At 45.3% G+C, this 18066-nt stretch overlaps 1 protein-coding gene across 1 annotated transcript in view; it reads right to left on the reverse strand.

The window, feature by feature from the left end:
• LOC138453015 (vomeronasal type-2 receptor 26-like) overlaps positions 1-18066 on the reverse strand; it is a 589731-nt gene that overhangs the window by 192924 nt on the left and 378741 nt on the right. Inside the window, exon 4 of the mRNA XM_069605426.1 lies at positions 11891-12694. Coding sequence (XP_069461527.1) covers positions 11891-12694 — 804 coding nt within the window. The remainder of the gene's footprint in view (positions 1-11890; positions 12695-18066) is intronic.

Here is an 18066-nt window from a genome sequence, read left to right on the forward strand (position 1 = left end):
TAATTCACAAACTATCCTACTCAGGGATTTTAATCTTGGCTTTAACGACCCCAAGAATACTAACGCCCATGATCTAGCCAACACTTTATCCGACTTGGGTCACACCCACATTATTCATGAGCCCACTCATATCAAAGGCAGAACACTGGACTGGCTCACTCACCTCAACTGCTCTATTGATCTTTTATCCAATGATCCTTGCATCTGGTCGGATCATCATAAAATAACCTTTTCCATCAAAGCCATCACACACCACCCGGCTCCTATCATCGCCCCAGCTACCAGCATGAGAAATAAGAAAGACATTACACCTGACAAACTCCTACCGATACTACTCCCCCTCCTGAACAATATTGACTCAGACTCTGACCCAACAGTCTTGGTGGATATCTACAATCAGGCAATTCTCGAAGCACTGAACACCATCGCCCCTCTAAAATTGCGGAAACCTAAACCACAGTGCCACCTTAATACATGGTTCACGCCGCAGGTAAGAGAACTACGCAAAACTAAGAGAACTGAAGAGGCACACTGGAAAAAGTGCCCTACAGCAACCAATAAGAATGAACTAACCTTAGCATCCACTAGCTACAAAGAAGCCATCATTCTTGCTAAAAAAGACACTTACAACAAAAGGATTACGCAAGCGGAATCCAACACAAAAGAACTTTTCAAGATCTTAAAAGAATTAGAATCCCCTATTGCCCCTACTGATGCACTATGATGTAGTAACATTCAGAAGGCCTTATTAGACAAAATAGCTCGCATACAATCTAAAATCAATGTGAAAAAATCCCTGCTAAAAGCTGACACTGACTACAAAAAACTTCCTAACAAATCACCTACCTTTAAGTCTACCTGTAAGCCATTCAGTTTCTCACCCCTTTCAATTTGGGAAGTAGAAAACATCATTAGGAAACTTAAACCATCCAACTGCCAAGGTGATGCCTGCCCTGCCCCGATCATCAAAGCAGCAGCACACGATCTGGCACCATTTATTACCAACTTCATTAATGCCTCCTTCAAATCCGGAGTAGTGTCTGACAACCTAAAGGACGCGTGGGTCATCCCACTACTCAAAAAACCTACTCTTGACCCAGCCAACCCATCTAACTACCGGCCCATAACAACCGTACCTTTCTTATTAAAAATACTGGACAGAGCAGCCTACCTGCAAATACAGGCCTACCTAGAATCGAACAATCTTCTTGGACTAAGGCAATCCGGCTTCCGACCCAGACACGGCACGGAAACTGCATTAATAGATCTCACTACCCAGATCCAAATCCTAAAAGACAATGGCAAACTTGCACTCCTCTTACTGCTTGACCTGTCAGCAGCTTTTGATTTGGTCAACCACCAAACACTTTTTCACCACCTGAAAACTGCAGCACACTTTTCAGACGCAGCCACTGCCTGGATCAGCTCCTTCTTGGCGAACAGAACCATGAGGGTCTTCTCTCCCACTGATTCTGCTGAACCCTCACCAGTACATTGTGGAGTCCCGCAAGGCTCTTGTGTGTCCCCGATGCTTTATAATGTATTCACAAAGCCCCTCTTTGATATCCTTGACTATCTGGGTGTCACGTATACCAATTATGCGGACGACACCCAGATACTCATTCCTATCTCGGGTAACTATGAAACAGACAGAAAAACTCTCAATGAAATATACTCAGTAATACAAGCATGGATGGCACATCATGGACTTTGTCTCAACAATGAGAAAACTGAGCCGATTATCCTTGGTACCCACGCCAAACTAAAAAATCTAAACTCTGCTTTCAAATCCTTCTCCATAGATGGTAATCTCATCCCCGTCTCAAACAACACTAAAACACTTGGTATCTGCATTGATGCCACCTTATCCTTTTCCAAACAAACTAATGCAATAGCATCATCAGCCGCCTACACTTGCAAATTGATCACTGCATGTAGGCCGTTCATCTCCTCGCCCAATTGCATTACTCTTGCTAGAGCATTAGTCCTGTCCAAAATAGACTATTGTAATGCCCTTTACTTAGGCACTAGCCACAAAAATATCAACAAACTCCAAGTAATTCAAAATAATGCCATTAGGACTGCCCTCAATATCCCTAAAAAGTTGCATATCTCTGAGACTAGACGCAATCTACACTGGCTCCCAGTAGAGCACAGAATATCCCTCAAAACTTTGGCCCTCACACACAAAGCCAGGGCTAACCTTGCACCAGCCTACCTCACCAACCAACTCACACCTCATACAGCATCAAGACCTCTTAGAGCAGCTCAAGCTAACACTATGTCCATACCGAGATTCAAACTACACAACTCGGGTGGAGTCAGCTTCCCCGTACAAGCCTCGAAACTATAGAACACACTCCCTGCGCACCTTAGGTCTGAACCCTCATTTAACCTATTCAAACGCAACACGAAGCGTTGGCTTCACAACATGGACACTATGACACCATGACTGCCTAAACTTCCAGATCCCAGAAAACCGTCTGTCGACGGTACATTTTGTAATTAAGGTATTTAGTTTAGACTATGTATGTATCTGTAATGCTAAGTACCCACCTGTAACCGCAATGTAACCTTTTTTTGCACTCAAATGTAAGTGTAACCAGATCTATCTTACGCGCCCGTATGCCCCCGGGCCTGGCTGCGCTTTATAAATAAAATAAATACAAATAAAAGTGGCATGGCTACCCCCATACCGGGTACTGGGTCCGGGTTCTTGGAATGGGGAAATACCGGGCCATTCCGACCTTGGAGGACCCGGTATTTCCCCATTCAAGGAACCCGAACCCGGCACATCCCCAATCCCATTTGATCCCCCATAGGGCTCAATGGGAATGGGGAGGATGCTAACAACGGGCCCGTTAATGACGGGCCCGTTGTTAGCATCCTGTTCTGCCCACTAAGGATGCTTTTACCAGGCGTCCTTAGCGGGACCCGCTAGCAGACCTCATAATGAGGCGGTAGGGGGTTAACGGTGCCGGCAGCTCTACCGGCGCCGTTAACCCCCTACCGCCTGGGTCGTAATGAGGCCCATAGTCCCTGCGCCATATATTTCTATAATGTTATTGTTTTCCACCACACTTCAGAGGCTAACGATTGTAGCCTCAGCTCATATTTTATGGCGGGCATAGGCAGGGAGTTTGGTAATTTCAGGATCCTCCGCCAAGAATAGCCCACAAGTGATACCCAGATTTTCCATGATAGATTTATCATTGCCTCTGTACCATAGGTCAATATCTGGGTCACTTTCTGGCAGTAGAATGTAATGATGGGGATCATTCTGATGGGGATTTTTTTGTAGAATAACTCCCTGTATTAACTTCTTTAGCTTCTCCCATAGTGACATTTATTGGCCTTTGGCATCAATGTTTTTATTAATCACTACACCTAGATAAGTAATTGCATCAATGACCTCCAGGTCCTGATCCTCCACTCTCCATACAAGCTTAGCCTTTTGTTTCCTATATGTAGATGTCATGACCATGACTTTTGATTTCTTGACATTGATCCTCATATAATTTTCTTTAAGATATTTAATAAACAACTCATTCCTTCTCTGAAGACCAATGGGAGTTTGGTCTAGAAAGACTAGGGGCCTCATTACGAGTTTGGCGGTAGCCATGGAGCTATTAGCTCCATGGCTGCCGCCACACCGGCTCGTTTACTGGGTTCCTGCAATGAGGAATAACCGGGTTATTCCAACATTGGAGGACCCGGTCATTCCTCCTTGCAGGAGCTATTCCCCATTCCCATTTGAGCCCCCATAGGGCTCAATGGGAATGGGGATGGAGGTAACAACGGGCACATTATGAGTGCCCTGTTGTTACCTCCTTCTTCCCCTCGCAGGACCCGGAAAGCACGTGTGGTTTTACCAGGCGTGCAATTCGGGTCCCGCGATGGGAAGCTTGGAATCAGCCCTGTCGGAATGAAGGGGGCCGGTCACTTACCGGCCCCCTTCATTCTGACACCGCACGGGCCGTAATGAGGCCCTAGGTCATCAGCATACAATATCCATGGAACCTCGATTCCAAAGGCACGGATGTCTTCTTGTGAATCACCGACATATATAGGCTAAAAAGCAGAGGTGCCAGAGTACAACCCTGCTTTAGTATGCAAAATGTTTTGATTTTCCTCGACAAATGTCCCTTCCCAGATAGTCTTACTTGGATCGAGGTATTAGTGTATAGGGCCTTAATGGCCTCTATCAGGTCCCGCAGCAAGTTCCAACTAGCCAATTTTGATCAAAGGCATTCTCTATTTACTCCATCAAAGGCCTGCTTGAGGTCCATGAATGCCATATACACGGAGCAGTGGGAGGCCAGTGCCCTCTGCTTTAGGATGTTAATGATAAGGAGGTTTAAGGAGGTCCCTGTTCGCTTGACAAACCCTGTTTGTATGGGGTCAAGTATGTTCTCCTTTATTGCCCCAGGCATTTAGATCTCGCAGCATAACCAATGTGAACAGTTTCCCCAAGGAATCAAGGAGGGCGACTGGGCAATAGTTCTTTGGCTCGCTCCGATCGCCCTTCTTGAAAATCCAGAACACAATGGCTTCATGTCACGTTGTTGGTATTTGTTTGATCCGCATAATTTGTCTAAAGATAGAGGTCACCATTCCCCTCACATTTCAGTATTCGCCTTCAGAATATGGTTGGAGAGGCCATCAGGTCCAGTAGCCCTAGACGAGCTGAGTTTACTTATCATTAATCTGACCTCTTTCTTGTCCAAATAGAAATTCTAGCTATTTCCCTCCTTCCCGACACCTGAATAAATTGTGTCCTGGCTTCCAGCAAACAATGAGATGAAGTGCAAAATCCATTTCTCTTCAGTTACCTGGCCCATCATTCATGTGGGCTGCTCTAAAGTTCCCCTCATTGTGCAGCAGTTCCCACATATTTCTTGTGTTATGTCCACAGATTGGTTTTAACATTATTTCTGCATCGTTTGCATTCTTACTGCCCTAGTAGCCCTTACCCAATTACGATATTTCTGCTTGCGGGCACAAATCTTCTCCCCCATATCTGGGCCCCCCTCTCTACCTGCCCTTCTGACATCTGCTCTTACCTCTTTCCTTGCCTTTACTAGTGAGTATTCAAGCATGTATGGGCTGTAGAAAAGTGTTTCTTTCTTTACTCCCCACTTCTCTAAACTCTCTGAGGATCCATAAGTATTCCACATTATTTTGATGCTCTATTATGGAATATTCATATTGCATAACAATACGTTATTTGATCCTCAGCCTATTTTCCCCCAAGTTAGTTCTACTGGAGGAATCATGTTGGGGGTAATAACAGGATCGAGATCACCCAGGATAATGGCTAAGGGATCATGATCACTTGATGACTGCGTCATTATTTCAAACCTTTCCACTCTTTCAATTAAATTTTGAGAAACAAAACAGTAGTCCAGACAGGATCTCTGGAGACCTCGCCCCCATGTACACGCTCCTGGTCTGTAACCTTCAGTTTGAGCATTTAGCATGGACAATTCTTGGGCTGAGGTTTCTTACACCCAGCTGCGGGCTCTTTCGTCAATCATTTCTTTTCTTTAGAGGCCAGCCTTCTTAGTCTAAAATACAGATATTCAGATCACCACATATAATAACCTTGGGATCTTCCCATTCTATCGAAACTTCATCAACTTTGCTCATTATCAACTTAATAAATGTTTCCTTTCGACTCATATTCACCTTCCAATATACATTTATCACTAGATAGTTAGTTACCAAGGGGTGCATACCCCTACTCAATTTTAAGATTTGTATTTATGGGTTGGGGCTTTCCTGACTGATGACTACTAGACCCTTTCTACATTTATCAGCATCAACCGGCCCGAAAAGGGTCTCCCCAATATACCTTTACAGGCTAGATTAAAATGGATATGAAGGAGGGAGGGGCCAGCTGTCTTCCCTGGGGGCGTGTTCTTGCACCGATTGGGCTTTTCATTTGCATAGTAATTTTTTTGTTTCACTTTCATTTCTTCCCAATAGATGCTGATGGTGTGACAAAAGGGGATCCCTGTATCCTCCACTGCGCCAGCAACGCGCTTGCAGAACGTGGCTCTGATATTAAATGAGCTGAGTGATGAGACCTCGGAAACAATCAGTGGGGAGGAGCCAGCTGAAAGGCAGAAAGCCGGTAGTCACCGGCCCTCAGCGAGTTGTACGCGGGTCTGTCCTATTGCGGTCAATACTTGTAGAGCGGGTGGTGATGGAATTCCACTCAGACCCCCAATTGGGGAAGGGCAGGGTTTAATTGTCAGAAAGTGCCTCACGCGGCCCTCCTTCGCAGTACTCCCCCTCACCTGTGGTCCACCGCTCTCAAGGTGCTGTAGATTATATTGGCAATCCTCACTCCCTCGGGACACTGCGTTACTGGAAGCATGCGGGCAAATTTACCAGGACTCTGCTAATAATTAGGCACAGCCCAAAGCCAGCCCCCCCAGCAGCTCGCACAGACTGCAGGGACTGCTTCACTCCAGTACTCCCTCTGCTTCGCACTGCTCCGGTCCACGAGTAGCAGTGGGTTTTGGGAACAAGGGTCCAACTCTAATATTGACAGCAAGTGTAGAAAGACTCCACAGCCAGCACAGCACAGCTCGATCAGGGTGACTGCAGGGACTGCTACTATCCGCTACTCCATGCCGCTCCGTGTAGCAGGGGGATTTGGGCACAAGGGTCCACCTCCAATATTTACAGCAAGTATAGAAAGCCTCCACAGCCAGCACAGCACAGCTTGATCAGGGTGACTGCAGGCACTGCTACTCTCCCCAATTGTTTTTAATGGTGTTTGGCATCTCCAGACCAGACATGTAGCACATTTGTAATGGCCTAATTTTGGGTCATTTGAACTAGCAAGGATACAGCATTTGGAGTCCGTTTTATTGCATAAAAAGGCCAGGCCATCTGCTTTTGATGGGATTAGGGATTGGTGCAAAGAGGCAACCAAGCGCATCAAATGTAGACAGAAGCAAGCTTGAAAACATATGATCTAAACAGAAAAGGTTTTAGTGCATGACAAAAAGCAACAGGAAGACTGTGAAAGGGCGCAGATAGATCAATATAGCTAGACATATGCAAAATATACCCATCCAAAGAGCTGCACACAGCTGATAACTTAATGGATGCACTATTGAGTGAAAGACGAGAATGTCCGACTGAACCACCTCCCTATGTACCAGCGGTGCCTCGACCAGTGCCACATGTACCTGACGCTGACTCTTGGTCTGCTGTACCTCCCACACCGGTGCTCCTTAGGGCTCTGCAACTTGGCTCTCCTACCGCTTCCGAATCCAATACCCCTCCATTGCAATATTCACACCCACTTAGTGATCAGAGAGCAGGGCTTTGTAGCGCACTGACAGAGAATAAAAAGGCAAGGTTAGAAGTACCAGTAGAAGACTATATACTGGAAGGGACTGAATTAGGTGTCTCACATATTTTGACTGACTACCATACCCCTGAATGAAAATATTTGTTAGAACACATGGGAAAAATACAAGAATGGTACAAACTCACTGATACTGCAGTAACCAGAGAATTGCAACATTTAAACTATTCACCATGCACCATCAATAAATACACTAGAAGACGCACATCAGCACCTATCTGAGCTGTTCTCATAAAAGGAGGAACTACATGAACTACAGATAGCAAAGCTAGATGATTTAGGAATAGCTTGTCCTTTAATAAACAACGCATTCATTCAGAAAAGCACTCTCCCCAAACACTGTGAAGATAATGCAGAGAAATGCATCATCTTTAGAGATGCTCTTAGATGGATTTCTAATACATCCGTTTCCCCTATGGAGATCCATGACACATTTAAGAAATACTCCCCATCCATTCAGAAACAGGTATTACGAATAATGGCTAAATACCTACAAGAAGAATACATTAAATGGAAATTGTGTTGTACAGCAGATGTGATGAAAATATATACGCGCACCTTCACAGATGACACTGCACTCACTTCCCTGTCTCTAGACTTAGCATTACTGCTCAACAATAGGATTGAAAAGGCCACCGCTCAGATGCTCATGAGAGAGGTGCCTTCAACACTTGTCCCACAAATAGATCAGCCAGCTAATGGTGACGTGCCCGCTAGAACAGTTGCCTCACACTATATTGGACAATTTGTATATGATCTGTTTTCCAGACAAGATGTTAACACAATTAAGCTATCCATCCCAGACATAAATAAGGAAGAATCCCTCCAAGTTCTATAAGGAAGTACAGTCTGTCTTGGCTTCTTCAGTTTTTACCTTAAAATATATTCGGCCTCATATCGACGTTAGCTGTAGCTGTGCCGGTAATTACCGGCACGGCTGCCGCCAGAGTCGTTTTTTTACTGGCACCCGGCAATGGGGATGTACCAGGGTATTCCAGCCCCGGTGGACCCGGTACATCCCCATTTCCGGGTGCCGAAAATAATTACTCCCCATTCCCATTGAGCCCCATAGGGGCCATCAATTGGTGCCTGTCTTTTCCCCATAGGGCTCAATGGGAATGGGGAGGTCCGCCGCACCGGTACCATTCGTGAATGGTGCTGGTGCATCCGACATGCTCTGTTCGTGGGTGCAGGTACGGCGGAAAGGCACCCACGAGCAGAACATGTAGTTTGCAGGTCCGGTAGTAACGGTGCCGGTAACTTACCGGCGCCGTTACTACCGGACCAGCAAACTTGAAATGAGGCCCATAGCTTTATTTCCCGTCATTTTACCTTCCGATTTATGGAAGCAGATCAGGAACATAGATGATAACGGGGCATTGAGGGGAACATGGCCAGGACTCATGGCTGCCAACATACCAAGAAAAGCAGGTGAGAAACCACCAGAGAAAATATTAGCATTAACCAACACCATTCTTGCTAAACTTAAGAGTTTAGTACCAGAGAAAAGGATTATATGGGACAAATGAAGAGCCTGCATGCAAGGGAAATCTGAGGGGGCAACAGAGTATTTCAATAGATTTGAGCAGGTATTTGCTGAAAACACGGACTTGAGATTTGGGCACTGAATCGGGAAAGAGATTGTTGATTGACAAGTTTGTGCAGGCTCTCTTGCCCGTAATTCAGTCTCAAATCACAGCTTCAGAGAGGGCTTGGCAAACAAAGACACCTTCCGAAATACTGCTGGTGGCTCAGTGTTATGAGAACAGAGTTAACACTGAGAAGGAAAGAATAGAAAAGAAAAAAGTAGATCTGAAAACTAGGGTGTCGTTACAGCAGGTAGCTAGGGGACTGTGAGGATGTGCCCCAAATAGGGGACATGTTATGTCACACACTGGGATGGTGGATGAGAACAGTGCGCCTACTGTAAGCAGAAAGGCCACTGGAGGGAGCAATTCCCAATACTCCAACAGAAGGGAAACAATCTGTATGCGAGAGGAGGAAGAGGACGTAGTACTGGCGTACAGGGACTGAATAGAAGCCAGTTTTCCTAGCCAAAACAGTTCAGCAATAATACAGCAAATACAGACACGCAACACACGGCTAAGCCCACCAACATTTTCGATAACACTCCCTCACAGAATTATGTTTCTGAGGACTACACATCAGACGACATATTCTTTGGCTAGGATAGTCCAAAACAGGTGCTGGTACCTGCCCATATCCCTGTCAATCAGAAAGGACCCTACGTTACAATGAAAGTTGGGTATAGGCCACACATATTTCTAGTTGATACTGGGGCACGGAAGTGCTCCATTGATCACCTCCCGTTTCCAGATATTCCTCTGCTAGGGCAACAACATTTTTCTGTACGGTTCACTGGCACACCTGTAATAAGTCCGGTCTCCAAACCGGTACCTATTTCTCTGCCACCATTCACTGATGCATGTCCTTTTCTATTGACAACTAACTGTGGTGAAAACTTGTTAGGTTTGAATTTATTGAATAAATGACTTGCTGTTATTTACTGCTCAACCGATGGTGTATATTTGACTATTTCAATGCAGCACACTTCTACATCTCAGTTGTTAGCACTCCTACCACCCAGTGAATCACAAAGTATACCCACTCATTTATAGGCCCTTAGCAATAATGACTTGGGAATGCTCGATGTTGAACCAGTACGCATCCAATTAAATGTCACATTACAGCGCATACCACAATACAAGGTTTTAGTGGACGGAGAAGCCACACTGAAATTAATAATTCAGATCTTGCACATCTAGGTGTCATTGAGCGGATTACGGGTGGCACTTGTAACAGTCCCATACTTCCTGTGTACAAGAAGGGTGACAACGCACTGCCTTACTGTTTTGTAATTGAAATAGTCTCTGGTGTGGTAGCAGCCAGGGACTGAGGCTGCTCTTTTCTCCCTGTGGCTTTCCTCGCTTGTTGGTGAGTTTTGTCGCCAATTCGGTTTGGGGGGGGGGGTTGGGGTTAGGTGTCTCTCTTTTCCCTCTGCTTTGTCGCCAATTTTGTTTCGGGAAGGGGGTGGGGGGTTAGGTGTCTCTCTTGTCCCTCTGCTTTGTCATCAAATCGGTTTCAGGGCAGGGGATAGGGAGTTAGGTGTCTCTCTTGTCCCTCTGCAGTCTCTCGTCACTACAAGTGTTATTTTTCCAAGCATTGCATGTCCCACCGGGGATGCAGGCTGTGGTACTGCATGTCAGAATGCACGTAGGTGATGCTCCAGCACCTGCCCGCATATTCAGAGGCCCATGTGCGGTAAAATGCGGGTTTAGGTACCATGAAGCTCTAACTGCTTCTGGGTTCCTGATTCAAGCTGTGCAGGAGCCATGGGTCATGGTGTAACCTGAGTTAGTCTGAGGCTGAGTTCAGACCATGTCAGGGATGCAGGTAAGAGAACAAATGTATGTATGCATGTGTGTATGTGTTTATGCGTGTATGCGTTTATGCAAGGGTTTGTGTCTTTAAGTTTGCATGTGTTGTGAAGGAGAGAGAGCGTATGTTGTTTCAGTGCACGTGTGATTGAGAGAGTCTATGCTGTAAAGGTACATTTTTAAATATAGAGAGTGTTTGCTACATGGGTGTAAGGGTGAAGGAGATCTTGCATGAATGCTGTAAGGATGGGCGTGTGAGGGTATGCTGTACGAATGTCTGGGCTAGAGTGTGTGCCGGATGGTGGCCTCTGGTTGGTGGGGAATCATTTGTGCAGCAGCCAATCTGGCTGTATTTCATTGCTACAGCGTGATCTTTTTTACTGCCATCAAGAGTAAAGCCAATAAGAGTGCAGTCATCTAGGCATGTTTTCTTACAGTGGCATGGCATGTTTTACTGGCATCCGGTCCACGGTCTTCAACAGATGAGGATGAACAGGATCACCCTGGCCCTACCATCTCACAAGAAAGTTAAGTTAAAACAACACAGGTTCCAGAAAGTACTCACAGGATGTAAAACTCTTTGTGGAAGACCCTCCATGTATCAATAGGTTTAGTACTTACATGATGCTTTTTAAATCAAATGTTTGTCTTGTTCCATGATTTGAAGATACATATTCTGGGGTTTACTTTTATGGTAGATTTTTAATCTTAAAGGCTCTTTCGCTGTCGAAGTGATAATTGTATGCACATTGTTGTTTAATTGAGTTTCAACACCTTGCAACTGGTGTGTTTACTGCCACACATGTGTGCTTACTGAAACCTACCCGCTAGTGTAAGTATACTCTTCCAGCAAGCCTTCCCAGAATATTAATCCTCCTCAGGATACCAGATGTCGTTCTGCCAGAATACCCAGTCTCCCGCTCTTTATATATTGTGTACTCTGACTAACACATGTCAGAGGCTGCTGCAATGCAGATGTGGCATCACGTGTCTCTGCTCCTACCCCATATCAACTCCTCTCCTCTCTCTGGTTTTTCCTTCTCTTCCCCTGCCCTCCCACACTACACAGCCTGCATACGTTCCTTTTCGTGCTCTTAGTACATACCTCTGAGGGCTTCATGTCTTGATAATGCACTTCTCCGGCTGTGGCAGTATTTCCATATGTTGATGTAATGGCATCATGTAAAGCATGTGCCAGGGCATAGACTGCGTTGTAAAGGTTGTACCCGCTGGAGGGCCCTCTAAGATTGGATTGAAAATAAAGGACATCATTCAGCGTCTCTTGCCCAGAACACTTACTCAACTCATAAATTGATATCAGTTCACAATCAAAAGTATATTCCCAAAGCTTTAACAGAAATGGGTCATCTGGATACGTTTCTAGGGTCAGCTCGGACAAGAATTCCCTGAATCCTGGAATGTGTGCTTTGTGGTTCACAAAAGCCAGGCTGCCCTGGAGAGGAAATGTGGGAAGCTCGTACAATTTCTTCAGCTCAAGTTCTCCTGTGAGGATCCATACCTTGCCTGGGATCAAGTTTCCATCTTGGTTTAACATTCTACTGAGGTCTACATGGTCCTCAGCGCTGCCATAAAAAACAATCACATTGGCTGTGCTCTTCCTTACAGCATCCTGTACAATCCACATCTTTGTAAACAAATGGGTCCACGAGGGCATTGTGAGGATGAACTCGACACACCCTCCACTTCTCCCAATCTCATCCTTTAGGCTCCTAATGATATTTTCACTGTTTCCCTCCTGAAAGGCAATTATCCCAACCCAGGCCCATCCAAAGTGCTTCAGTAAGCTCCCGATGGCCACCTGGAGGTAGGCTTCCCTCGTCACAGTGCGGTACACGGAAGGAAACTGGGCTTTATCACTGAGCAGGTCATCTTGTGACCCAGCACTGATCTGTGGGCAAAAGAAGAGGGTATTATAAAGAGCTAGGCAATAATCATGTTTTACTGTTAGTATTCATTGTGAGGTCCATGCATTATCACAACATGCAACATGAAGATCATAACACAAAGTGATGCAGCATCATCCAATCAGATGCTTGGACCCTTCTTTTACCCAATGGCACAGTCCTGGTGGGGCTAAAGTTCACAGTTGTCGCCCTTTTGCTGAATAAGTCTATGTTGAACCTAGCTGGCCCATCTAAACTTCGTCCAATTTCAAACGTGCCATACATTGAAAAACTATTTGAAGAAAATGTTACTAAGTTTGTATTGCATATGATAGTTTGAGAATGTTAAGTTGTTTAGTGTGTGTTTTATTTTTGTTATGTTTATTGTTTATTAATCTATACTTTGGCAATGATTACATGGACTTTTTTATAATTAGCGGAACTTGAATTAAACGAAGGGGGTAACCATTTATCCTGGAATAACAGTTTTGAATAGTATGTTTGTTGCTGGCAATCTTTTTGTTATGCTGGAAAAGGTTGTGTATAATGCCCTAATAGGAAAAGTTTACGACCAAATGTTAAAGCCCAGAAGAAGACCAGTGGTCGTTCATAAGCATGACTACAACTCTGAATTACCAAACAAAAATGGAATTGCGAGGATTTAAGGGTGATACTTAATAGCGTTTACCAGAATTGTGTACATGGACATAAGTACACGTTGCTGATTAAAGACTCACATAGAATGCTTCAATTACTACCAAGTAAAGACTCCAGGGATTTTCGGCATCTAATAAATGACACCGCTAAACCCCTTTCCCACACACAAGTAAACCCGAAGCTCGATCTGGTCACGTGAGGAGAGGTGGAGTAGAAAATGAGGCGGCAACAATAAAACAGTTCTACACCAGCATCCGAATTGTCAGGTTCTTTTGTGTGTCGTGCCCTTTTTTATGGTGTCTGGCCTAACGCCAGATATTACTGGTGAGGAAGGGACCCAGCGATGGCTGAACCAACACCCGAGCATGCTGCTCGCATGCCAGATTGGCTCCGACGCCTGCAGCTGAAGCAGCTGTGCGCTGTGGCGGGTGGTGAGTGGACAGCTGCGCTGCTCGCTGACTCCAGGAACGCTCCTGTGAGGATGTTGTAACCCAGAGTTAAACACGGGCAGCTGGAAGCCGGCTCCCTACGTGACTGGGGAAATGCTGTGGAAGGAGGTGCAACAACACCGTCAAGGAGAACGTGTAGCCCGGGCCTCCTGAATTTGCCGGCGACCGTCAGCTGCGAAGAACGCAGGGTAAGGAGACCGCGGCATAGGTGCGAGTCGAGTTGGCAGCCCCTGCAGAAGGTGCCCAGCAACCACAGTTTTAGTGAGGCCATTGCGCATGAGGAAGCAGACTGTACATTTAAACGTGAAGCAAACCACAGGCAGCATATCGTATCAATGAGAACCTGAAGATACTTAGACCGCGCTCGGTGTGGCCAGTACCCAAGGTTACACATCCTGGAGTGCCAAATAGCAGATTGGAACCAGCAATTATTACATATCCAGGAAGTAGCCCCCACAAAATCTAACATTATAGAACATAATGGGGGACCAGGATCAAGGGCTGGCGGCCCCAGGACCAGTACCAGGGGGACTGGCACAACAGATTGCACAGCAAGTAGTGAACACCTTTCCCATTCCGACGCTCCTCCCATTTGACATGACGGACATGACCAACCTGGGGCACAGGTTGTCTATGTGGATCAGGGAGTTTGACGTGTATTTGGATGCCCTAAACCCTAAAGATGACAAGCAGAGTGAAGGGTTTCTCAGGCTTACAGTGGGCCCTAAAGTGAGAGACATTATTTTTGAGCTGCCAGAGGACGTCTACTACACTTAGTGCTCAAGCATATTTTGATTGAACATTTTGGCATACACAAGAATGTCGATTATGAGTGACATCTTCCACACCACCATGCAAATCAAAGGGGAAACTATGGACAAGTTTATGACAAGGTTGAGATCCAAAGTCAGGAACTGCGACTTCCACCACCACTGCAGTGAAGAGACAGTAAGATCACAGATCATCGCTGGTTGCATCTCTCGGATGTTCAAGAAAAAGTTACTGCGGAAGACGCACCCTGGCCGAAATCCTACTGCTAGCAAGGACCACCACTGTGCTCGAGCACCAGGTGTCAACCCTAAGTGAGCTACATATATCACCTATGACAACAGTGAAGGATGAGTCAGGCTGCTGCGTCAAAAGAAGACAAAAAGGACACATACAAAAGAACCTGACACTCGGAGTGCTGGTGTAGAAGCCTCCTCAATTCTACTCCACCTCTCCTCACGTGACCAGTTTGCACTTCCCCTGGTCATCACATGAGCTCTGTCTCACAACACTACAATCCCTTAAGCCAAATGAACTGAACATTATTGAAATGTATATGACGGGAGCAGAAATGTATTTAAGGTAACTGCTCCTGTGGAGGGTCCTTGGGTGCTTGACCCAGACTATGAAATCATATATTCTTTGATAACCTGCAGTAAAAATTCCAGGGCACCGGGGCCCGACGCTTTGTCCAATCTGGTCATGAAAGGGAATATTGACCTTTGGGCAAACATTTTGTTGATAATTTTCTGTGTGGTCCTTGTGACCAAGAAAGTACTGGTCTCTTGATCAAACTCTATAATACACCCAATTTACAAAAAGAGCCCTCGTGCATATCTATCAAACTATTGGCCTATAGCTGTGCTAGATGTCTTTTCGAAAATGTTTGCATCCTTGTTATCACGAGGCTTACTAGCGTTGGTTAAGTCGGTTAAGAAACTGGATATTTATGAGACGGGCTTCATGAAGGGCACGGGTACAACCACTAATGGTTTTATTTTGGCCGTGCTGAAGAGGAAACCATGGAAAAGTCCAAACCTGTTTACTTTGCTTTTATCGACTTCTCGATGGCTTTCGATAGTATTGATAAGCTTTGGTCCGAATTACAGGCTTGGGGATGCCTAAGTGATTTATTGCACATGATTATTGCTTTGCACACCAGTACTTTCATAAGAGTGAGGTTAAATAGACCAGGTTTATGTAAGGAATTATTATTTACTTAGTGTGTTATATTGTTATCTGTATTATGTCTTGCACACATGTTCTCTTGTTACCTTACGTGTCTGCGTTCCATCTGCACGAGCTACTGCATCTATTGAGTTTGTGAAGATGGAACGCAGGGCGAGAGTCAGTTGGTGAGAGCAGCGCTGGTGGGCCTGCATTAATAAACTTAAGCTTGTTACCTTATACTTGAATAAGTGTATCCTACCTTCTTACAGTTGACTTTCTAACCCTGTTAGAAAGTCTAACTATCAGCTGCACATACTCAGAAGAGGTATACTTCCTTTTCTCACTTTCCCCCAGAAGCTCACTGTCTTCAGAGCTTTGGTTTTCTCTAGGCTGGACAATTACAACAGCGTCTTTCCAAATCTTCCTGCCTCTACTCTTTGACCTTTACAACTTATCCAGAACAGGACTGCAAGACTGGTCCTTGGCCTCAAGCCTAGGGATCGTATTGCTCCAACTCTGAAATCTCTTCACTGGCTCCCCTTGGCTGCAAGGATCATGTCCAAGACCCTCTGCATCATCCATAAGGCTTTCTGGGGCCCGGGACCGCTCTACCTCCAACTTTATCTTCCAAAACCTCTTCCTTCTCGAGCTCTCCGCTCATCCACCTCCAACTCTGAGGGCTAGACGCTTCACCAAGCAGAGAGTTGGCAGATCTATCTCCTCAGCTGGGGCCTCCATCTGGAACAGCCTCCCTGCCTCTCTCAAACTTGAGCAGAACCACCTCCGGTTCCAGAAGTATCTCAAGACTTTCCTTTTTGCTTCTGCTTTCTCTCTTCCTCTACCCGGCTGATGCACCTAACTGCTCTGTGCACTGGTCTCGTGGTCACCCTCTAAAGTCATGCCCAGGCTCCTGCATGCCCATTTTCCCTAGCACTGCCTCCGGGCTCCGCAGCACTTAAGTGTCTGTATCTGCAACCATACAGTCCCTTCTCTCTGTACTTATGAGCCACCCGCTGGCTGCACTTGTGAGTTAACTGACTCTCCCTTCCCCTCATCCTTGGAACTTCACCCCTTCCCTCTTCCCACACTTGTGCAATCTGAATGACACAAGGTCTAGTAAGATCGTTATTTTGTTCTCCATTTGTTTCTCCCTCCTTGCCTTGTCGCGCCTAGAAACACTTGTGTACAGGCGCGTTATAAATGCCACATTGTATTATATTAAAACTAGGCGCAGCCTTAAACAAGACTGTGTTTTAGCCCCACTTCTTTGTAGTTTTTTATCTCCGATATTTCAAGGGTTTTTGAAGGAATTTGTTGTTTTCCTCCCCGTTTGGCGGACAAACCCATGAACTACCTCCTTTACTCAGATGATATGGTTTTGCTAGATTTTACGCTTATCAGTCTGCAATGTCAGATCACAAGCTTGGAAGGATATACTACAGCCAATTACCTAAACATTAATGTAAGTAAGACAACAAGTCTTCAGTTGCGACCAGGATAGAAACTCTGATACACTAATTTTAAGTGGGTTTTGGGCAGTATCATAGTGGAGCGTGTTGCTAATTTTAAATACTTGAGTTTTTACGTATATGAAGCTCTTAATCACAATGAATTTTATTCGTATCACAGGTAAATAATCACAGCTTTAGCTTCGCAGGCGGTGTTAGGGAGAATTCTCTCTTTAGGCTGAATTTCCTAACCTAGTGAGTGCCCCAGCAGCTTTGCTGGATTTCTGGAGTTTGTTTTTTTCTCCTGCCAAGAGTGAGACTCTTTTTCTCCCACTCTTGGACATGATTTATGGTGTTCCTTTGACTGCTAGTGTGTTTTATGGGCTATGGGGTCCTTTACTCCAGAGGGTCTCATGTGTTTTTTTCTATGTGTGTTACACAGCACCCTCCGTGCAGTAACACAGGGGTGTGTGGGATGTTTTTACCCATGCATCCAAGCCCTACCATAAAACTGTGCAGTACTGGCATGGAAAACATCATGATGGCCAGAACTCCCCAGAGAGTGCACAGGGAAAACATGAAGAATAGGCTGCCACCCATGTTTGCCTTGTCAGAATTATATAAGTAATATCATTATTCTTGTGATTTTCCTGTGCACGTTTTAAGAGGTGTTAGGACCCTGTGGTGTATGCTGGGGGTTGCTAGCGGAAAATAGGGTCTTACTCCAAATGTCTGCATGTTAAAAATCTGACACTTCATCAATTAATGTCCATACTGCTTGCGCACATGTGTGTAATTTTTGGTAAATGTCCGATATTGGTAAACCAGTGACCAGTGAAAAAGCGCAAAATGTTGTCATTTTTTAATGCAAGCCCCCAGGAAGAT

Source organism: Ambystoma mexicanum, chromosome 4p, assembly GCF_040938575.1.
Source record: "Ambystoma mexicanum isolate Mex_15411 chromosome 4p, UKY_AmexF1_1, whole genome shotgun sequence".
NCBI classification, from domain to species: Eukaryota; Metazoa; Chordata; class Amphibia; order Caudata; family Ambystomatidae; genus Ambystoma; species Ambystoma mexicanum.